Here is a 24,458-nt window from a genome sequence, read left to right as displayed (position 1 = left end):
ATTGGGCAGTAATGGTTACTAGCAAAGTTATGTATTTTGGGGAATAAGCTCCAATCTTTGGTCCATGGTCCTTAAAATCCTTTAGTAAAAGTTACTTTTTCCTGTAATAACTGGACTCCATGATTACAGATTCTCACACTTGCTACTCTTTTTTAGTTGAATTATATTCTCTCTTGTGTTACATATTGTATCTGAAATTGGAGCTAACTTATCCCAATGTAGGACAGCCAAAATAACCATAGAGAGGTATCTTTGCTGTCATCTTATTTTCCTATCTTATTTTTCCAGTTAACTGACATCCTAACAGTGACTGATAATATAGACTATGATATCTAAGGTTACATAGTTTGTAGATTGCAGGCTATTCTGTAGAGCTGTACTGTAAATAGCGACCAACTGTCCTTACGAAGAACTGAAAGAAAAAAAGACCACTTCTGCCACTGTTAAGAGATGTTGACTTTCAAGTCTGAAAATAACAAAGTAGTTTCTATTTTTGTCAATCTCGAAAGCTTGAATCTAGTATTTACTTAAAATAAGGGGGGCTTAAATGTTGAATGTTCCTCTCAAAGGTTCATCTTATTCTAAAAAAAGAGGTAGCTTAATATTAAATCATTAAATTGGCAGCATTGGACATTCTTGACATTTTAATTATAGGAGAGATACACTATTTTATTTCAAAGCAAAAACAGAGCTCTAGCATAAACCTTTCCTATATTAGTCTGAGAAATTCACATTTTAGTAACTCAATGGATGCATTCAAAATTTCAAAATGTTATTTGATAAATAACATCAGGTTTACCCAAATCTAAGACTCTAATTTAAAGGCAAGAAGCCAAAAAGCCAACAAGGCTATTCTGGCAGTTACACATAATACTCAATATTTTAGCAACTGTCACACTGCTTTCAACTCAGTTGCAGAGAGCTACAATTCATTATTTTCAGTGTTAGGGAGTAACTTTTTCAAAGATGGTACTCAATTCCACTATTTGCCTGTCCGCATCTACAGAACTAAACTGTTAGCCATAAATACTTTACAGATTCAAGAAATGTAGGAGACAAGGCATAGCTTAACCAGACTCTGAAAGACAGATTTTGACTCACACTTGTACAAAGAGAAAAGTCATGCCCCTTTGACTGAAGGTTCTTGAAATAACTGTTACATGTTCTGACAACAAACTCCTAAAGTGTGCCAGTTTTCAGTGTAAGGGAATAATCAAGAGATGTGCTCCTTCAAAGAACTGAGGGGTGAGGACTACAGGGAATAAGCTGGGAGAAGATTTGCCTCAGGTTTTGTGGAGATGAAAACTACTTGCTGCAATGAAGCAATTTCTAGGGGTTATCTAGTTTGAGATACAAAACAAAAAATTTCTTTTCTTGAGCTCTTCCCAAAGCAGTACATATACCTCACAACCTACTCTAAAGCAATACAAAAAGATCATTAGTTTTCTAAGATTATAATTTACATATGTGTTTGCATGGACTAAAAAGAAAAAAGTTAGGACTATGGGTGTAGCTTTATGGTAGGTTGCTTGCCTAGCATGTGTGAGGTTCTGGGTTAGATCCCAGCATTGCAAAATAAAATTAGTCTTCATAAATGGCTGATTTTAGTGCTGCATGATCATATGGCAAAAATAAGTCAGAAGTTTTCACTAAAAGCCTGAGAATAAGAATGAACACTGCCTGGCTAATAAACAACACCTGAAAATAGTTTAAAAAATATATACAACCAAAATAAAACCATAAAAGGATCAGGTTTTTCCTACAGAGCAGCTCAAAATGGAGAGACATCATTTGTTTAGATTATAAGGTGATTGTTTTTGAAGTTATTTAGAGGGGAAAAGTGATTATATAAAAATATTTAGAATCTGCAAGTTCATTGCAAAATATTTTAACAAAAACATCATCTTAGGTTTTAAGTGTGTAGTTTCACAATTTAAGCAAACTGCATCAAAGAACTATTTAATCTAATCATAATTTTTCATAAAAACCAAATACTATGACATCTGATTTCTATATTTTTATCGATTACATCCATTTGATGCACTATACATCCAAGTAAGAGGCAGGTTATCTTCTTTGAGAGGTGCAAGAGTTGTTCTTTCATGAATGTCCTCCAACAGTGAGACCAGCGATTTTATATATGCATTCATGTGCATGCGTGTACTTCAAAAGCAAAGCACCATCTCTTCATCCACTGTTAACTTAATGGTAAGACTGCAATAGAAAAGTGAGAAAGTCAACTTCTAGATTTTTTTTGGTACTAAGAATTGAACTCAGGAGCATTCTACCGCCAAGCTACATCCCCAGCTCAATTTTACATCTTATCAGAAACAGGGTCGCACTAGGTTTCTGAGAGCCTTGATAACTTGCCAAGGCTGGCTTTGAACATGAGATCCTCCTGCCTTCCAAGTACTGGGATTACAAGTGTGTGCCACCAAGCCCAGCTCAACTTCTAGATTTTTAAAATGGAGTTTACTAGCTGGGCGTGGTGGCACACGCCTGTAATCCCTGCGCTTGGGAGGCTGACACAGGAGGATCACACAGGTTCAAAGCCAGCCTCAGCAACTCATTGAGGCTCTCAGCAACTTAGTGAGACCCTATTTCTAAAAAAAAGTATAAAATAGGCCTGGAGTATAGCCCGGAGGTAGAAAAGTCCCTGGGGTTTCACCCCCGAGTAGCACAAAAAAAAAAAAAAAAAAAAAAAAAAAAAAGTTACTTTGTTGAGGCTTAAAATTTATTGCCTAATAAAATCCAAATAGCAAGTCGTCTAACTTACTTTGGAATACACGTAGGAAAAAAAAAATAGTGAATTATATATAGTAAGAATTTATACTAATGAAGTCTAATCAGTTATTTTGTGTGTTAAGAGTTAACACATACCTACTCCCAAGGAAAATCCTGATTCTGGACACACTCTGGCTCATCTCATGGTAGGAAAAGGAGAGTACTTTTCTTTTCAGTCATATACCCAAGAAAGGATCCTCCATGAAATGCCAGCCCTTTTCCAGTTTGGCTGACAGTAAAGCATAAAGCACTATATGTAAATGTCAGACAATAATACTGGTACAGCTGTGAGCTCAGTGCTGCTAAAAATCAAACAAAACTTTGGCTGAGAAACACCAAGAAGCAGGGTATCATGGCACATGCTTGTAATCCCAGTACATGCGAGACTGAGACAGGAGGATAGAAGGTTCCAGAACAGCCTCAGCAAGTAGTGAAACTCTCATCAACCTAGTGAGACCCTGTTTCAAAATAAAAATAAAAATAGGGCTGGGGGTGGCCTGGGTCCAATTCCCAGTGCAACAAAACAAAACAAAAAAACAAGAGGACTTGTCTGAAAAATGGGCAATGTTTATTACATATTCACTGTCTTAGATTCTCTAAAAATCTACCTCTGTATTATGCCAGACAGGCAGAGATTGCTTTTATGGAACTAGGCTTTTGTGTGATACTTTAAAACAACTGAAGCCGGGTAAGGTGGCCCATGCTTGTAATCCCAGTATTTGGGAGGCTGAAATAGGATCACAGCAACTCAGTGACACCCTGTTTCAAAATAGAGAAAAAAACTGAACATGGTGACACACACTTGTAATCCCAGCATTAGGAAGGCTAAGACTGGAGGATCCCGGTTCGCACAGTCTCAGTTATTTAGTGAAGGCCTTCACAACTCAGTTTGAAAGATAAAAAGACTAAAAAATAGGGCTGGGATGTAGCTTGGAGGTAGAATGCCCCTGGGTTCCATCCCCAGTACTAAAAAAAGAAAACCAAAAAACCAAAAACAGGTCTGGAGGTGTAGCTCCTCAGAGATAGGCTGCCCCTGGGTTCAATCCCCAGTGACATGCACGCAGGGCACACACACATGCATGCACCACACACACAAAAAAAAATACAAAATAGGTTTAGGAGTGTAGCCTGGAGGTTGAAAGTCCCTGAGTTCTATCCCCAGAACTACCAAAAAAAAAAAAAAAAAAAAGGCAAAACATCAACAAAATACCACAATGGAAGTACTTGACAGAGTGTTTTTCTAAGGATAGTATGGGAACACTGTTCACTGTATTATGAACTCTCTGGATATCCTTGGGGAATTTTAGTGCTAAGAATACTTTTTCTCTCATCCTTTTAAATGTTGTACCTAAAGTTTTCAAATTAACTCATTTTCTATGTGCACAACCTTTTAAGTTTTTTCAAAGTTTTTTTTTTTTTTTTTGTGGTACTGTGGGTGGAACCCAGGGGCTTCTCCACCTCCAGGTTATACCCCAGACCGTTTTTAAAAATACTTAATTTGGAAACAGGGTCTCACTAAGTTGCTGAGAGCCTCATTAAATAGCCGAGGCTGGCTTCGAACCTGTGCGATCCTCCTGTCTCAGCCTCCCAAGCGCAATGATTACAAGCGCAATGATTACAAGAGCTTTAAAGCTCTCTAATGTTCCACCCAGAAGTGAGGAGAAACAACTCTTCAGTTGTGTCTATGTAACTGTTATAAGTGTGAAATAACAAGGTAAATACTCACACGGGGGCCACCAGGCATCTGCGGAGCACCAGAAGGTCCAGAAGGCACTTGAAAAGGGTTATTGGGAGTAGGATAGAGTCCAGGCGTGGGATACGATCCTGCAGGGGCAGGATATGGTGCAGGAGGTCCCCAGGCTCCTGGTGGCACAGTGCCCCACGGAACAGGTGGTGCTGTCCCTGGTGCTTGAGGAGGAGGAGTGGGATATGGCCCTGGAGATGGATATGGCGTACTGGGAGTAGGATATTGCCCTCCCATTCCTGGTGCCCACGGTCCAGAAGACATGGACCCCCATGGACCTAAAGGACCAGCTGCAGCTGGATCTGTGGGCGCACCATATGGCCTAGGTAGCTCTGGAAATGGCATATTTGGTGTAGCGTATGGGCCTGTGGGACCAGGGCCTGGCACAGATGGGGCAGGATATGGACCACCAGGTGGGTGGCATGATGGTCCAGAAGGAGGAAAGGGTGCTGGGGGTCCTGGCGGTGGTCCGGTGGGAGGCACAGAGGGATACATTCCTCCTGGAGCTGGTCCAAAAGGCACAGTGGAGGATGCTGCATTTGGCGGGAGTCCAGATGGCACAGAAGGTGGAGCACTTGGGTTATTCCATGGGTTGGAACCTGGCCAGCTTTGAGGAGTTTGACCAGGTTTTGTATTGCTCACAGCAGAGGTTTTGGCAGGGGAGTGTTCAGGCAGTGCATCTGCCAACTGGAATACAAAATAGATATGTTTTATCTATTTCATCCAGGAACAAGTCAAACACGATTACAAACTCATATGGATTAGTAAATGACAGCCTGGGATCATAAACTCAATGGCTTCTTAAAAAGCTATTCTACTAGATGGGCGTGGTGGTGCACACTTGTAATCTCAGTACTTGGGAGGCTGAGATTGGAGGATCACAGGTTCATGGCCAGCCTCATCAACTTTGTGAGGCCTCTGCAACTTAGCGAGACCCTTTTTCAAAATAAAGAATAAAAAATAGGGCTGGGAGTGAAGTTCGGAGGTACAATGCCCCTAGGTTCAATCTGGAGTCAGTCAGTCTCTCTCCTCCCTCCCGCCCCCCCCCACAGTTTAGTGCAAACTTTTCACAAAAACTCAACTTCTCTAAATGTTAACTAATCATAGTGTGCTTCATTTTTGTATTGTATTAATGTAACATAGTACAGTCATTGAGGGTAGAATTTACAGTCAAGATCTGGATGGATGGATTGATTTTGCGGTACTGGGGATGGAACCCAGAAGCATTCTACTTCCGATCTACACCCCCAGCCCTATTTTTTAGTCTTTACTTTGAAACACGGTCTCACTGAGTTGCAAAGGGCCTCCCAAAGTAGTAGCTGAGGCTGTCCATGAACCTGGATCCTCCTCTCTCAGCTTCCCAAATGCTGGGATTTTAAGTGTGTGCCACCAGGCCCAGCTAAAATCTGGATTTAAATCCTGACTTTAAGCTACACTTATAATCCTAGTACTTGTAGGGCTAAGACAGTAAGAGCACAGACTTAAGGCCAGCCCCAGAAACTTAGTGAGACTCTTGTTTCAAAACAACAAAATAAAATCAGGTTGGAGGTGTAGCTTGGAGGTAGAATTCCCCTGGGTTCCATCCCTAGTGCCACAAAAAAAGAAAAAAAAAAAAAAAATCCTGACTACTTCAAACAAGTAACATACCCTCTCTGATGGTTCTTATTTTCAGAAACAGTTTCAGGGTTGAGTCTTAAATAAGATGCACTGAACATAGTACCTAGTATAATGTAATTTTCAATAAATGTTGGGATTACTACTACTACTATAACGATAAAGAGAACAAAAAATATAACATTTTTTTTTTTGCAGTACTAGGGATGAAACCCAGGGGCATTCTACCTCCAAGCTACACCCCCAGCCCTATGTTTTATTCTTTAAGTTGCAGAAGGCCTCACTAAGTAGCTGCAATCCTCCTGTCTCCGCTTTCCAAGTATTGTGATTACAAGTGTGCATCACCACACCCAGCTCTTAACAAAAAATTTTCATTTAAGGATTCATAAACAATTTTGTATAAATTTTCAAATATGCATATCTATGTAAATAAAAGCAAATTACCTATCAAAATCACATGACAAAAAAACCCCAAGCATCACAAAGAACATCTTTATTAAGATTTAGATGGCCTATAATTAGGACCATGTTTCCTTAAGAGATTAAGAGACAAAAACCTTATCAAAATATATCAACTTACCGAAAATTCATCAGACATTTTCCTAAAGGAAGAAAAGAAAATTTAAAAATCAGTGTTCACTGTTTCTCATATATATAAAGGAACTTCCTATAAATACATTATTTTTGCTTACGTGAACTCTTCGTCATTTATGCCATGTTTTTCTTTATAGGAAAATTTTTTCTTCAAGTGTGGTGGTACATGCTTTCTTCCCAATACTTTGGGAGGCTGAGACAGGAGGATCGCAGGTTCACAGCCAGCCTCAGCTATTTAGTGAGACCCTATTTCAAAAGGGCTGGGAGTATAATTGGCCATAGAATCAATCCCTAGTACAAAAACAAAAACAAAAACAAAAACAAACCTCTTGAGTACCATCGTGTTACCCAGTCTGGTCTCCAACTCCTGAGTTCAAGCGTGCCCAAGGCCCTGGCTGTGAACCTGCGATCCTCCTGTCTCAGTCTCCCAACTACTGAGATTACAAATAAATGTATGTCACCACACCCAGCATGTTGTTTTACTTAACTAAATTTTTTTTTTGTAGCACTTAGGATTAAACTCAGGGGCATTGTACATCCTCAGTTCCATTTTTTTATTTTTTTTAATTTTGAAATTGGGTCTTCCTAGGTTGATCAGTCTCGCTACTTGCTGGGGTTGTCCTCGAACCTGGAAACCTCTTGTCTCAGATTCCCAAACATGTGACACCATGCCTGGCTACGAATCATGATTAAAAATTGGCATCTTGTTTTAACTTATATTTCTTTAAATGCAAGGCTGAATTTTTCTTTCTTTTTTTTTGTACTGAAGACGGAACCCAAAGTTTACCTTTGAGCTATATCATCATTTTATTTTGATACAGTGTCTTGCTAAATTGCCAAGGTTGGCCCCAAACCTATGATCCTCCTTCTCAGCCTACCAAGTACTAGGATTATAGGAGTGTGCCACCATGTCCCGCCTGAAAATCTAATAGTCAAGTATTTATTTACTTTTTGCAATGCTGGGGAATGAATCCTGGGCCTTGAGGCAAGTTGCTCTACCAATGAGTTATACGCCCTAACCCTATCAATTTCTAGTATAACTAAAATGGAATTCTCAATAAATTTCCATTCAATAAAATGGAAAGATCCTGAGCCAGGTGTGGTAGGGCAGGAGGTGTAGCTTGGAGGTAGAATGCCCCTAGGTTAAATCAACAGTAACCCCCCACCCCAAAAAAGGGAGAAAATCTTCAGTGTTCAGTTTAACAAGCTCTGACAAATATTAAGTATCCCTGTAACCACACAAATTAGATGCAGAACATTTGCATTACTCCAGAATATTTACTTTCCAATCAGTCCCCCGCCATCACACTTTTTGGGCTTACTTTTGCTAGTTAACAGAGTAAGATAGCAAACTCCTTATGCTTTTGATCATTTTGCTACTTAGTAGTACATCATTCCACACCACCACCATCACTTTGTAAGATATCTAAAGGTTTTCACTTGATTAGGTAGGGTTTCCAGGTCTTCTCTTTCCAATATCTATGGCTCCCTTCTTACATCAGGTAAGATACAAATACAAACTATGAAATTTAAAATTTTGATAGAAACAGTGATTCTGTTCCCAACTCTCCTGGAAATGATTCTAATTTATTTACTTACTTACTTATTTATTTAGGGGAAGTGGGGATTGAGCTACACTACCAGACTTGTTTCTTATTTTGAAACAGGGTCTCACTTAAATTGCAGAGGGTCTCACGAAATAGCTGAGGCTGCCAGTGAACTTGTGGTTCTCTTGCCTTCTGCCTACCAAGTACCGGGGCTAGAAGCATGTACCAGCTCACTTGGATTCTAATGTTTTAAGTATGATTCTCATTTTTAATTTTAAGTTTATTTTTTTATTTTTTATGTGGGTCTGGGGATGAAACCCAGGGGTATTTGACCTCCAAGCTACACCCCCTGCCCTATTTTTTATTCTTTATTTTGAAACCGGGTCTCACTGAGTTGCAGAGGGCCTCACTAAGTAGCTCAGGCTGTCGGCGAATCATGATCCTCCAGGTCTCAGCCTCTTGAATGCTGGGATTACAAGCGTGCGCCACCACGCCTGGCTTTAGTTTTAAATTTAAAAAAATTATAAGATTTTGTTTGTGCCTATGTTATTAGATTTCTTCATTTTTTAAAAACAGTATTGGGAATTTAAACCAGGAGCGTTCTACCATTCATATGTATCCACAACTCTTTTTATTTTGAAAAAGGGTCTTCTTGCTAAGTTACTATATACTGGGGTTTTTTTGTTTTTTTTTTGCAGTTCTGGGGATGGAACTCGGGCATTCGACCACTGAGCTACACTCCTTGCCCTATTTTTTATTCTTTATTTTGAAACTGGTTATCACTGAGTTGCAGAGGGCCTAAGTAGCTGAGGCTGTCTAGGAACAATGATCCTGTTCTCAGCCTCCCGCTTCCTGAATGCTGGGATAACAAGCCTGCGCCACCACGCCCGGCTTAAACTGGTTTTTAAATAAGTCAATTCTGCCGGGCGTGGTGGCGCACACTTGTAATCCCAGTACTTAAGAGGCTGAGACAGGTTAGAAGCCAGCTTCAGCTACTTAGTGAGGCTCTCAGCAACTTAGACCCTTTTCCCGAATAAAATAGGTCTAGAAGTATAGCCCAGAGGTAGAAAGGCCCCTAGGTTCCACCCCCAGCACCACAAAAATATAAATTTATTAAAGAATAAAAAAGTTGCCAGGTGTGGTGGCACATGCTTGTATTCCCAGCATTTGAGAGGCAGAGACCAGAGGACTGTGGTTAGCGGACAGCCTCAGCTACTTAGTGAAGCCCTTTGCAACTCAGTGAGACCCCGTCTCAAAAATAAAAAGACTAAAAATATAATAAGGACTGGGAGTATAGCTTGGAGGCAAAATGCCCCTGGGTTCCTTCCCTGGTACTGCCCCCCCCCCAAATATATAAATAAATAAAGTCAATTTTTTCAGAAGACTTTTTAATGGCTAATGAGTTAATCTGTTGTTCTTTTACTATTAATAGTTAATTATGAACAGACATTAATACCAAGCTATTCTGCATTCTTAAGTCTTACTTTTATGATTTGATTATCACACGGAGCTGTGGCTGCCTGCGAACGGCATTCTTCCTCTGTCTCAGCCTCCCAAATGCCGGAATTACAAGCATTCACCACCACTCCCAGCTCTTTTAGTTTTTTATTCAAAACATTAAGAAACACATCTTGAGCTGGGCATGGTGGTACACACCTGTAATCCCAGTATTTGGGAGATTGAGATAGGAGGATGGCAAGTTTGAGGATATAGCTTCAACAAGCAGTGAGACTCATCAATTCAGCAAGACCCTGTTTCAAAATAAAAGTAAAATAGGTCTGGGCACATAACTCTGATGTTGAATGCCCTGGGTTCAATCCCCAATACCACAAACAAAACAAAACAAAAAATACATCTTGAATGTATATCCATTCATTCTAAGGCCTAGGCTGAAACATCACATTACATAACAATTTAAAAAAAAACCCTATCAATGAAAGATTGACATGTTTTTATTTATTTAATTTTTTGGTGGTACTGGGGGTGGAACCTAGGGGCTTTCTACCTCCAGGCTATACTTCCAGACCTATTTTATATTTTATTTGGAAACAGGGTCTCACTAAGTTGCTGAGAGCCTCACTAAGTAGCTGAGGTTGGCTTTGAACCTGTGCGATCCTCCTGTCTCAGCCTCCCAAGCGCAAGGATTACAAGTGTGAGCCACCACGCCCAGCTGACATGTGTTTTTTTTTTTGGTGACACTGGGGCTCCTGGAAACCCTTTTACCTACGGGCTACACTCCCAGACACACACACACTCACACACACATATTTTTTTGGAAACAGGGTCTCTTAAGCCAGTGAGGCCGGCTTTGAACCTGTGTGATCCTCCTGTCTCGGCCTCCCAAGCGCAGGGATTACAAGCGTGCGCGGCCGCACCCTGCTCTGACATAATTTTAAATAGGGTGAGCCTTTCTGAAAAAATGTTATGACACAAAACATAGTTTGAAACATAAAATGGTCTGTATGAATGTTCACATTAATTTATGGAGCAGAAAACCGAGCAAATTGACCCCATTCAGTTTCATAGTTTTCAGAATTACTCTTTTCCTCTTAGTTTCCGAAAAACATATAAAATAACTAACTAGCTACAGAATTTCACAAAATGCAAATTATCCCACAAACTCATAAACTGATTCACAACTCTGGTTTAAAAAAAAATTTAAGTTATGCATCAACCGTGGAAGAAAGAGAAAGTGATAGAATTTCATGATGAAATCATGAAGCCCTAGCAGGGAGTAGTGGTGCTCACCTGTAATCTCAGCATTTGGGAGGCTGAGACTGGAGGACTATAGATTGGAGGACAGCCTAAGCAAGTAGTGAGAGTCTCATCCACCTAGTCTCAAACGTAGTCATTTATCTTGTCTCAAAAATTAAAAAACAGGTTACTTCCTACTCTGTCTCTGCCTTAGTAAATTGACCTGCTCTCTATCCTTAGAATAAGCAGTGTTCATGTTAACTGGAAGCATTATAATTTGTGTTCTGGGACATAATTTAATCTAAGAAGCTAAAAAAAAAAAGGCTTGGTGGTGCACACCTATAATCCTGGTACTTGGGAGGGGGAGACAGGAAGATTACAGGTTCAATGCCAACATGCACTAATTTAGCAAAACCCTGTTTCAAAATAAAAACCAGTAAGGGTTGGGAGTGCTCTATGTATGTATGTGTGTCTGTCTATCTGTCTCTCTCCCTCTTACACACACACACACACACCCCTGAGCTTCACTGAATTACTTGTGACAAGTGACAAGAATTCAAAGGACAACCAAGTTACGATGGGATGATAGGTAGTATTAAGACTATACAGTTATAAAAACTGGACATCAATCTTTTATTCTTTTGACATTGGGGATAGAATCCAGAGCATTCTACCTCTATGCCACACCTCCAGCTACCCCCTTTTAAAATTTGAAACAAACTTACTTGCTAAATTGAAATTGATGAAGCTGGCCTCAAAACCTGCAATCCTCCCTTCTCAGCCTTTCCAAGTACTGGGATTACAGGCATGCGCCACCACATCTGCTCCATATTTATATTGAGTAACTTTTTTTTTGGTGGTATTGGGGTTCCTGGAAACCCTTCTACCTCCAGGCTACACTCCCAGACCTTTTTTTATCCTTATTTGGAAACAGGGTCTCTTAAGCCAGAGCGGCTGGCTTCGAACCTGCGCGGTCCTCCTGTCTCTGCCTCTCAAGTGTGGGGATTGCAAGTGTGCGCCACCATGCCTAGCCTTTTTGAGTAACTTTTAAAGAAACTGGATGGAGACAGGAGGATTTCATAGGTTCAAAGCCAGCCTCAGCTACTTAGTGAGGCTTTCAGCAACTTAGTGAGACCCTGTTTCCAAATAAAATATAAAATAGGTCTAAGAGTATAGCCCAGAGGTAGAAGGCCCCTGGGTTTCATCCTTAGCACTGCAAAAAAAGAAAGAAGAAGAAAAAAAAAAGAAACTGGATGGAAAGTGGGAGTGGTAGCACATGTTTGGTACCTCAAGCATGGTAGCTTCAGGTACTTGGTGAGGCCCTCTGCAACTTACTAAGACCCTGCTTCAATATATAAGACCCTGCTTCAATATAAGGAATAAAAAATAAGGCTAGGTATAGCTTGGAGGAATACCTTGGGATTCAATCTCCAGTACCTGGGATTAAATCTTGCTAAATTAGTGTATGTTGTTCTTGAACCTGTAATCTTCTGGTCTCTACCTCCCAAGTACTGGGATTATAGTATTAGGGGAGGGAGAGCTGGGTGTGGTGACACAGCCTTATAATCTCAGTACTTGGGAGGCTAAGACAAGAGGATCCCAGGTTCAAGGCCAGCTTCAGCTACTTAGTGAGACCCTATTTCAAAAATAAAGAATAAAAAGTAGTTCTGGGGGCATAGCATCGAGGTAGAATGCCCCTGGGTTCCACCCCCAGTACTACATAAAAAAAATAAAATTTCCAGTAATAACTTATACATTTATTCAGATACTTATTGGAACATATGTGTCTGGCACTATTGGGACTTGAGGAAATTTGTAGTATGGTATGGATATTCTTCAGAAGTGGTGTTTCTGTAGTATAGAAAGAAATAAAGGAGTAGAAAGTTGTAGTAGGATGGGCTCTAGGGTTAAGAGAACTTGTATAAAAGTTTGTAGAGATGCTAGAGGATTTGTGAGGAAGCTTAAGCATTTGAGATTGGCTGGAATACAGTAATAAAAGAATGTGATATGAAGCCAGGCATGGTGGCACATGCTTGTAATCCCAGTACTAGGAAGGCTGAGAGATCACAGGTTTGATGCCAACTGCAGTAACTCAGTGATGTCTCCACAACTTACTGAGACTTTGTTTCAAAATGAAAAATCAAATAGGGCTGGGGGTATAGTGCAGAGCTATGCCCCTTGGTCAATCCTAAGTATCCCGCCCCCCACCCCACAAAAAAAAAGTTTTAGCAGAGAGATCCAAGAGATGAGTTTGAATCATTTCATTTAACAGTCAGCTAACATGAATCAGCTTCATCTGTTTCATCAATATAGTATGGCCCAGCCGGGCGTGGTGCCGAACGCTTGTAATCCCTGCCTTTGGAGACAGGAGGATCGCGCAGGTTCGAAGCCAGACACGCTGGCTTAAGAGACCCTGTTTCCAAATAAAAAAAAGTATGAAAATAGGTCTGTGAGTGTAGCCCGGATGTAGAAGGGTTTCCAGGACCCAGCACCACCAAAAATATAATAATAAAATTAAAAAAAATATATAGAGATAATGGCCCAGTAACACACGTAGGAGATTAAATGGGACTCTAATGGATGAAACACATAAATTTATGCTTAGAATAGTGAGTTGGCAAGAAATATCAAATTCTCTTATCTTCCTTTGTATATGTACAGATAGCATAAAATAAAGTGTAGATTGTCTAGATAACACTGAAGCTCTTCGTTACCTTGCAGGACTCTGGCCAAATCTTAAAGGTAAAGACATATAAGAATAATACCCACCTCATAGATTTGCTGTAAAAATTATATATATAAACCAGTATCTTAGTTACTGCCTGGCATAGAGCAAAAACTCAACTGTTAGCTTTTACACTTACTACTTCAGGTGCATAACCCTTAACCTGCAGTTTTAATCCAGAAACATTTTAAGGCGACTTTCCCAAATTTGGCACAAATCTTATTTGGTAGTAATATCTCATTTAAAGCTACTTATAGCTTCTATTCACTCCCAGTTAAAATGAATATTCACACCTATTACTCTTTCCTTTCTCTTTTTTTCTTTTAATGTGCTTCTGGTAAAGGAATCTAGGGGATTTGTGGATGCCAGGCTGGTACTCTGCTCCCAAGCTACATGTAGCTCCAGTCCCTGAATATATATTAATGCTAGATTGGGGAGTTCTGACTCTGAATCTACTGTGGACATTATCTCTCTTCTGCAGAGCATACTGCCTATCTAAAATAAAAAATGCAAAGATTTCTGAATTCCAAAATATACTGGCCCCTAGGATTTCAAGCAGACTGGGAATTGACATTACCAATTCCTCCACGAAAGAGAAAAAGAATAAAATAAGCAAATCAACTCAAAAGTTTTTAGCAAATCAGTTTTGCATAGGGAGCTGAGAGACATCGGTAACAAGAAAAATCTCTTCTGTCTAAAGAGCACTACTGAACAAAAAACTTACAAAAACTTATGAAGGCTATGCCTGTAATAAGGGTTTGGTTTCAAAATAGGACTTTACAACCACCAGGTGTACAAGTATTTTTCTAGTAGTATGGTGGTTGTAGTTTTCTTTTTCGGTCCAATCTGGACCAAAATCTGGTTTGATCAAAGTCTGATTTGATTATCTCAATATTAAAACCACTATCTATTAAAAACGCTACTAAAGTCGGGCATGATACCCACATTTATAATCCCAGTACTTGTAAAGCGGAGACAGGAGGATCAGAGGTTCGAAGACAGCCTCAGCAACCTAGAGACACAGTATGAAAGCAAAAATATATAAAATAAACAAACAGGGCCGGGCGTGTAACTCGGAGGCAGAATGCCGCTCAATTCAATTCCCCAGCATCACCAATACCATAAAATAAAAGTGCTACTCTTGGTTTTAAAGAGAACGACTGGGATATTGATAGGTGACCATGCGTAACGCGCTTCTAAATCCTAAGAAGAGTGTTACAGAACTTGGCACTCCTCGCGGTTGGGCACGGAGAGTCATTTTACGTATCCGTGAACAACTCCAGTGAGAGCCAGAGGTTACCCACGGCGGACTGCCTTAAACCCGGAGACTCTCCTGAGATCGATTCGGGTCCTTCTTCCCCTTTCTGTTAGGAACTGCTGAATGGGGAGGGGGCGGTGGGGTCGGGGCTAAGAGGCGCGAGGCCCGCAGCCCTCAGGGCCGGGCGAACAAAGGCGGCCGGGCCCTCCAGCGCCCCGGCCCGGCGGGCGGGCTGCGGTGGGGGAGGGGCGGCGGGCCCCCGCGGGGCCTCACGACGCCTCCCGGGCCCGGGGCGGCCGCGCAGGCCTGGCCGGCGGCGCGGGGCCCGAGCGCGGGAGGCGACTCCAGGCCGCCCGCCGCGCCCCAGCCTCGCAGCCTCCTCTCCCCGGGCCTCCGCGCCGCGCGAGCGAGCGCCGAAGCGGCCTCACCTGGCAGGAAGCGAGCCCGCAGCAGGGCGCGGCAGCGGCGACGGGGCGGCAGGAAGTGGGCGCTGAGCACGAGCGCGGCCGGACTGACGGCGGCGGCCGCGGCGCGGCTCCTCCCAGCGCCGGAACAGGAAGCGCCGGGCGCCCCGCCCCTCCGCGAGGCCCTCCCCCGGCCGCGCGCGCCCCCTGCCGGGCTCCGCAGGCACGGCCCCTGGCGCGCCCCGGGTGGGCGGCCCGAGAGCCTCGGGGTTTCCCTATCCCCAGGGCTCAGAGGGACGCCGGCCCGGCGGAAATAGCTGACTGCTTGGCTAGAGCGCAGAGTCTAGATTCCCCATGCTCAGTGGAGTTTTGGAGACCGACCTCCAAGCGGGTTGGTGGGTGGACACTGGCTGGACCTAGATCCCCAGGCCAAAATTAAGGAGATCCAAAAGATCGGTGTAAGAAGCAGGCGTGGGGGCGCACGCTTGTAATTCCCGCGCTTGAGAGGCTGAGACAGCAGGATCGCACAGATTCAAAGCCAGCCTCACCTACTAATGAGGCTCTCAGCAACTTAGTGAGACCCTGTTTCCAAATAAAGTATAAGATAGGTCTGGGAGTATAGCTCAGAGGTAGAAAAGCCCCTGGGTTCTACCCCCAGTACTACCAAAAATCCAGTGCTGGGATTACAGGTGTGTGCCACCGCGACCGCCTCAAATGCTCGTTTTTGAATAAAATTACCTACTCTCAAGGAACTTGCTAGTTAGTAATGAAGATGTCATGATAATTATTTAGTGGTGTGTACACAGAATTTTTTTTTGGTGGTACTGGAAATTGAACCCTGAGGCGATACTTCTGAGCTACACTCCCAGCCCTACTAATTTTTTATTTGGAAACAGGGTCTCATAGTTGCAGAGGGCCTTGCTGAGGCTGGCTGCGAACCTGCGATCCTTTCTCAACTTTAGCAATTACAGGTGTGCGTCACTGTACCAGGATCATATACATGTTTTTATATGTACAACTGAAAACATGCAATATCCTTACATTCTTTGTGCAAGCTCTTCGTGGACTACTGGGTAGCCATTTGACTATGAACCTGATCCTGTCTACTCCCCATCACCCCCAGTAGCTCATCTCCACGGTATACATAATTTTCATTGAAAAAGCCCCAATAAATCCTAATACACAAGACCCGAAGTCCTATTTTCAGATGAAGGCTCAGGTATATGGGAAATTACACCACTGAAAGGAGGATCTACCCTACCCTCAAGGGAGGCAGTGAATTAGTAGTGCCTTGTGGTCATATTGAAGCCTGAAGCAACAGAAAATCAGTAAATGGTCTGGTCATGTTTTAAAACTCGGCTATCATTTCAGTTGTTTTTTGGCACCAGTTCTTTTAGAATATTTGATCAAAATATTATCTTATTAGGCATAGTGATGCATACCTGTAATCCTAGTACTTGGGAGGCTGAGACAGGATTACAGGTTTGAGGCCAGCCCCAATAATTTAGCCCGACCCTGTTTCAAAATAAAAAGAGCTGGGGTTGTTGCTCAGAGGCAGAGTACTCCTGGGGTTCGGTTCCCGTCCAATACATTTACTGAAATTTTGCGCCCAAGTGGAGTGCTTCACTCACCTTACCTTAATTGCGGCCCTGCAAAGTGATGGTTTCCAGCTTTTCCTTGCTTGCAACTGGCCACTACACTCCCGTCCCATGTGGGTTGTCTGCAGCAGTCTTCGCTTGGCAGCTGTCCAACTACCACTTCTTTTCAGCCTTTCAGGGGGTCAGACCTGCAATGTGTATGACTTGGTCCCCACCTTCTCTGGTTCCCTTTCCCTTTAGCCTTCGCAAGTATTTCACCCCAAATAAGTCTTGCACATAATTACATCTTGTTTCTGCTTATGGAAGATCCAAACTTACACAAAAACAAACTGTGTATTAGAAGTAGGTGTATAAGTATATCAATCTTTCAATTTCTCTGAGGTAAGGACATATTTTTAAAACAAAACACAAAGACTTCAAAATTCATATATGAAGATTTAATTAAGAAGTGAAAATTTATTCGGATCAAAGTAAACACATCCAAGAAAAAACATTAAACATCAATACTAGAAATAAGAGTGGAAACAGTTTACTTCCTTGGGGCAAAGAGTGAATCATGTAATTTTGATTGACAAGAACAGCTTTGTGAAGTTTTTCCATAAACTCTGTATATTCAAGTATATATCGTTCATACTTGGTTTATTCCGAATTTGTCCAATTTCTAGCAGTCAGCATAAACTGAGTAAACTTCCTTAAGTTTTATACCATGGCACTCAGGTCTGAAGCTTAGATTTGATTATATCCATGGCAAAAATGATTATTTCCCTCAAATGGAATCAACCTTTAAAACAAATTCGGCAAACATCAATTTTACATAGACCTTATGAAGGGCAGGAGGAAATTGAAACTGTACATCTAATTGCTGAGTCTAAACTATAAATTCAAATTGTACTGTTGTTTGCTACTGTCCGACTAAGCCAAGAAAGCCTATTACAGACTACAAGAAGTGACCGTGGTCCGCTAAGGGGCTATCTATCATCACGTTACTACTTTTAAGGGTGTACAGCATTATTTTCAAGTACGCTCCAAGGATCACCTCTTCCAAAGGATTAGCCTTCAGGAAGGGACAAGTCTTATTAAGTTTTATAGGAAATGAAGGCCAAGGAAGATACAGGATTGAACAATCTATTCAAAATTACAAAGTAAATTTAAAATAGACTTTTGCTTTGTGAGAAGATTCATGTGCTCTAAATCTCTTTCCATTGGAATATAGCCTTAGTCTACATATCTGCTTACAAGCCAATCTAAAGTTATCTTCATTTTGTGTTTAATGTCTAAGTGTATTAGAATGGTACAGACCAACTATAATCTTTAGCACTGCTGATTTGCAGTAGGTCAGTAATAAAAAATATTTTGTGCTTTCTATTCTTTCCTTAGAAAAAAATGAATATGAAACTGTTAAAACTAAATGGAATTTTTACCCCCAGAGTTGAAACAAAAACTTAAACTCTTTGACTTACTCTTTCGTTCATTTGGGTATTAAACTAACTTTTCATATGCTATTTCACATTTAAATATATTATGTTGCCTCCTGGAGTATCTTGTAATTAAATCTACTTTTTTCCTGTGAAATTTGCTCTACCAAAATCAATGTATCAGCTGTTTATTAGATTCTAATGTTAGCTAAAAATGATATGAAACTTATTTGGTACTAGGGCTTAAACTCAGGAGCATTCCAGCCCTTTTCATTTTTTGGCTAGTGTTTCACTAAGTTGCTGAGGCTAGCCTGGAACCTCTAATTCTGTCTCAGCTCCCAAGTACTGGGATTAAAGGTGTGGAACACTACACCTGGTACATAAGAAACATTTTTAGTAAAAAGTAAGAGTTAGGTCTCAAGGTTTTTGTTTCACAGGAAGGAAGTACTCTAATTCATGGATCTATAAAATGATCCAGACTTCAGAGACAGGAAGTTGATAACTCAATTTATCTTCTTAATGGCTTTAGTTCATGAATAAATGATAAAAGATTGCTTATTCTTATGAAAAGAAATGTAATTTGTATAATGATGAGTCCTATTTGCCGTATTTGTTCTACTTTTAAAGGATTTTTATCACTAAGACATTCTTTATATTATTTATAAGAAGTGAAAACTTTAACGGAAAGCCATTCTTTGACCACAGTTGGCCATTAGCTGAAATTCAGGAAAGAGCACAGGTTTGATCACCAAATCAATAAAATCTAGCCACAGGCTAAAAGCTTCCTTTAATCTTCCTATTAGGTCTTCCTTTAAATTAAACCATTCCCTCTATGAATTATTTAGGTGAATGGCATGGTTACATACAATTCTTCATACAAAAATGCTCAAGGAACCTAAAAAAATCCATTCAGCATATTTCAGGAATTACAGTATGAATCACGATGTTTCAGGTTTTAAAAAAAAGAGGGCAGGGCTTATCTTTAAAAGTGTCTGAGAAAAATAGGGAAGGTTTTTTTTCCATCTGATTCACACAGGAGGTTCCCAAAGCGCAGTTAAGTGTCTAGTCCAGACTAGCTATTAACGATTAAGTAGTTCCCTTTCACTGTCAAGGCTTTTCCCTGAGGTAATGCTTAAATTCTTAATTTTAATATTTTATCTTGTTTCTTTTTAGCTCCATCCTCTCACCAGTCAGCTCTACATATTTCCACCATGCTGAATTGCTTTCTCAACTCTGTAATTTATACTTTTCAAATGATCTCAATATTCAACTGAGAGATATAAATATACCCACATAGAAATTTTGTTTCTCCTCACATTTTTCTTCTCAAGATTAATTCATTTTATTATAAGTAGTAGTACAATTTGCTTTTTAATACTGGGGATTAAACCCAGCACTTCAAGCATAAGAAAGCCTTCTACCACCGAGTCTCCTAATTTCTCAGGCTGCCCTTGAATTTGCATTCTTCCTGCCTCAATCTCCACTCCTGGCTCAAATTTACTCTTTAGTTACACAGTCCAATAGATATGTTTTTAAAAAACTATTAGTCTTCTTTTCCCTTCATGATAGACAATTCCCTTCACACATCAAATTTCTACTTTCCACATTTCTTTTCCTTGTAGCAAATACCAAAGAAAAATACAAATCTCAGAGTGAGCTGTCACTCTCTTCTCATTTAGCAGATACTTCAAGGGTACAAATATGGCAGTATTTTAAAATGTTAACAGCTGTTAATACCTTGAAATTGAAAAAAATAAAAATAAAAAAGCCAGAGAAAATATATCACAAGCAATCAGTCTGAATATTATGAAATGCTATTTAGATATTGACTTTCATATAAACACTAATTTTACTATAAAAGACAACATAATTATATTTCTTTTTTTTTTTTATAAAACTACCCTTTAACAGAATATTGGTAAGCTAGTCATCACTTAAGTTTTTCTGTACTGATAAAAAAGTTATTTTTAAAAGAAAAATATTTCAAATAATTGTTTCACAGAAACAGAAAGTCTTATCAAATTCTGATAAAAAACTATAACCATGAATAGAGTCTAACCACACTATTTTCTTTCATATAGGATGTGTATTTAGAAAGTGTTATATTGGTTAATAAGCTTCTCAGTGATCTACAAAAGTGCCACGATGAAGATGAGGTAGTTCAGACTTTTCTACCTTTGCAAGAGCCTCATCACTGCTAGTAGAGTGATGACCAAGACAACCTTGAGGCCACTGAGAAAAAAATGCCAGAAGTTAATGGCAACAGATTTTTCTGGTTTATTTTGTAAATGCTAACATTTTACTTTAAAGCTATTATTTAAAAATGCCACCTTTTGTTATCAGCCGAACTGCGAGATAGTGAAATGCTATTTCAACATAAAAGCAACAATAATTAAGAAATATTTCTTCTAACTTGGAAATTTAGGAGTCAAAGTTTTTCAATCCAGACAGAAGCAAGTTTCCTAATGTGGGCAAACTTGCATCAAAAAATCAATTACCATAATATTGAAAATGCTGATTCATAAAAAAGGAGCAGTTCACCAGAAGAAAAACAGGTGTATCTGTCTAGATTTATTTGTGTATTTTTATAGGTCTTTATTTTTGCAGTACTGAGGATGAAACCCATGGGCATTCTACCTCCGAACTATACTTCCAGGCCTATTTTTTAGTCTTTATTTTGAAACAGGTTCTCACTGAGTTGCAAAGGGACTCACTAAGTAGTAGCTGAGGCTGTCCACGAACCACAATCCTCTTGTCTCAGACTCCCAAATGCTGGGATTAAACGCGTGCAACACCATGCCCAGCTTCTGTCTAGATTTTTTAATCAGATTACTTGGGTGAAAAAAGAGGGTAATATTCCATTTATCATTATTAGTTACGTTGAATTAATGGTAGTTTCTGAAAATGCTGCCCTTGAGATAGTATATTTGATATATTTTTGCTCTATAGTTTATGATATAAGCCATATAGCTGTTAAAATGCTTTCACTTTTTATGAAGCCACATTGAGGACATGTTAATTCTGAAGATAGAAATAATCACATGAAACTTAAAGATCGAAAACAATATTAAGCTTCCTGAATACTGATTTCTATGCTTATTTTATGAATCTTTATTCAAGTTCAATTTAAAATACTGAAAAACTACTTAGATACTCTTTGGCTACCAGTGGAAATCTGGCTGTTTATAAAAAGTAACAGGCTCAGAGTTTCTATAAAGGGGCTAAGTAGATGTAACAGTTAAATACAGAGAAAACTTTAGTTGCTTTAACAACTACTAGCTACAAATAGCGTTATCATTATTTTTAGAGTCTCCATTGAGAAAGGAACAAAATTTGTTTTAAGATGGTTAACTCTTTTAGGTGGAAAGACCTTGCCATTGTGTAGGTTAAGTGTACCTCTAGAATGTCATGTTCTCATATGATGCTCACTGACCACATCATAATATAGTAATCCTGTTTCATAGTTAATATTTAAAATAAAAACACATAAAAATTTACTTTAAACCATTTTGTTACCTTTGACACCCTATTAGTAAATTACAAAAGTCAATTACATTAGTATGAATGAATCACAAGTCATCTTTACTGAAGAATTTAAAAACTTAATGAAAAGAGGATGGGGGAAACTATTTCATGTATAAGAACACTGATGGTATAGCTTAGCAAAATATTTTACATGTAAGAAAGAACGTAAGGGTTTTTTTTTTTAAAGAAAAATACAGACTTCAAATGTATCTTCAATACCTGCCAAATTTCAAATATGACTGAAACATATATAAATTAAGGAAAGAAATATTTGAGTACACAAATCTACATAGTAAAACCAAAAACTAAACAGTTGGTTAAAAATATCTATTAACTTCTTGTATGTAACCTTAAACAGTTAGTGCAGCATAAGAAAAATCAACTGATTGGAAGTAAATTTGAGGCAGGTTTATTTTGGATTCCAAATGCCTTTGTAGAAAAATCGAAAGAGGCATAATTAAAAAAAAAACTAAATGAAAATCTTTATGTAATTATGCCCATGTTCCTGCCCCTTTAAACCTAGCATTGCTGTTCCGGTGCATCAATCCTGAGTACTCTAACTTTTGATTTATAATGATATTCCTTCAAATATAATTTCATAGAAGAAGGAATAGGAAGGGCATCGATGCCATCATAAGTTGTACAATTACAAATAACTGTTCTGCAAATATGCTGCAGGGAAAAAGGGAAAGTCCGAATTAAAGGAGTGGATAAAAGTGGTTCAAAGAACATACAGGCGCTTGGGTCCTTATAATGTTCCAGGAGTCCAGTAATATCAGGAGAATGGAAGACACAAGGATCATGTGCATCAAAGCTAAAGTTGTGATTCCACTGTTCGATTCTAGCATGAAGAGAACGACTATAGCGTCTAAAACTAACAGAGAATAAATAGTCTTCCTGGGCTGAGTCTCGGAGTAAAAAGGTACCTTCTGGTTTTCCTTCTAGTAGAGCTTCAGCTGCATATTTATCCATAACTCCCCAATAGCACGGGTTGTTATTGATCTGAAGGAGGTCTGGTACAAGACAGTGGACATAATCAATCTGGGTGTGGTACTTAGGAGGTGTTTCCAACTGTATGGTTTCATCATCCATTTCCCATTTAGGTTTGTTTCTCTTTCTGGAACTTGTGCAAAGTGTTATAATTTCATCATCTGAATCCATATCGCTATCTTCTATACTGTTATTTGAAACCAGGTTCATCACAGAGCCAGTCATGGGTCCACCTCTACAGGAAGCACTATTGGTAGTTATGACACGGGGCTGCACACTGGTATGTGACACACAGCTTACATCTTCTGTGTTCCTTCTTTGTTTTAGTTGACCATCCCTCAATTCACTCTGTGACAAGTCTGTGCTTATCCATTCATCTGACTTGGGAGTGAGAGGTGCAGTATGTCGTTTAATAAAATGCCATCTAAAAGCTAAATCTGATCGAGGCGGGAAAGGACACTTATCTAACATGAGTTCACTGATGTGAATTTTTCTTTTAGATGGAATCCCTGAAGAGTGTCGACTACTACAATTCCTTATTGGGAAACACTGCCCCACAGCATCTTGTAGTTTCTGTTTAAGTGATCGGCCTAAAAATCTATGCCCACAGGAATGATCTAAGTCCAGCTCGATGGATGAACAGCTGTGCTTCCTTTCTTGGGTTCTTAAAGGAATTTCAGTTTTCTCTACAGCATCCACTATTTCAGCATCTGAACAACTCTCACTCTTTTTGGACCAAGATAACTTCTTTCCACTCCACACGTAACCATCCTTTCGGTCAGCACTTCTACTCCGACTAGTTTTAGGCCTTACATCTACATTTTTACTTTTATTTTCACTACTTTCTGCCATTTTAGAAAATTATCCACAAATTCCAGTGTTATAAATACTGCTCTTTCAGTTTTTCAGATAGCAAATTCCTTCTGGGCACCTTCTGGATGAATCTAAGGGGGGAAAAAAAAAACATTAGCCATTTCTTGTCCACTTTCTATACTAGTTTATAACTTAAGCCCCAATTGAACTTAAGATGAAAAAACATAATTTGTACATACAAACAGTAAGAGATAGCTAGGCATGGTGATACACACTTAGAATCCCAGTACATGTGAGGTCGAGACAGGAGATTTGAGGCTACTCTCAGCCACATTGCAAGACTCAGCAACATAGTGAGACCCTATTTCAAAACAAAAAATAAAATAGAACCTGAGTGTAGCCCAGAGGTAGAATGCCCCTGGCTTAAGGGAGGGAGGAATAAGGGAGAGAGAGGAAGGGAAGGGAAGAGAAAGGAAGGGAGAGCAAGTAAGCTGGATGTATTAGAAGGCAGTCCCAAGATGTTTTGTTCTCACTTATATAAATCACTCTGTCAATCAGGAGTATTTCTGTGGTGCTACACTTAGGACCTTTCTCTTAGCTAATTTTCAATGTGTATCAGAAAAGGCCAAGCCTCCTTTCTAGGCCATAATATATGTTTGAATGTGATCAATTTCTAATCTTGAAGGATATGCTACACCCATCTCTTTTTATCTTTTTCTTTTTTTTTTTTTTGATGTGTGGTACTGGGGGGGT

The 24,458-nt window shown here is 39.7% G+C and overlaps 2 protein-coding genes across 2 annotated transcripts; both read right to left on the bottom strand.

The window, feature by feature from the left end:
- Positions 1–361: 361 nt before the first annotated feature.
- Positions 362–15,405, bottom strand: MAPK1IP1L (mitogen-activated protein kinase 1 interacting protein 1 like; the record flags this gene model as incomplete). The annotated part of the gene is made up of 4 exons (XM_080707152.1): positions 15,389–15,405; positions 6,723–6,744; positions 4,511–5,215; positions 362–412 (listed from the first exon to the last, which is right to left on the bottom strand). The coding sequence occupies exons 2-4, from the start codon at positions 6,738–6,740 to the stop codon at positions 362–364; spliced, it is 774 nt and encodes a 257-aa protein (XP_080563278.1). The 5' UTR covers positions 6,741–6,744; positions 15,389–15,405.
- A 7,016-nt stretch (positions 15,406–22,421) lies between these two features.
- Positions 22,422–23,744, bottom strand: SOCS4 (suppressor of cytokine signaling 4; the record flags this gene model as incomplete). Its single annotated transcript, XM_080707896.1, has 1 exon — positions 22,422–23,744. The coding sequence occupies one exon, from the start codon at positions 23,742–23,744 to the stop codon at positions 22,422–22,424; it is 1,323 nt and encodes a 440-aa protein (XP_080564022.1).
- Positions 23,745–24,458: the final 714 nt, after the last annotated feature.

This window comes from Muscardinus avellanarius (assembly GCF_963383645.1).
Source record: "Muscardinus avellanarius genome assembly, chromosome: 12".
NCBI lineage: Eukaryota > Metazoa > Chordata > Mammalia > Rodentia > Gliridae > Muscardinus > Muscardinus avellanarius.
The sequence above is the reverse complement of the archived record's forward strand: the minus strand, read 5'-3'. Positions and strand labels throughout refer to the sequence as shown.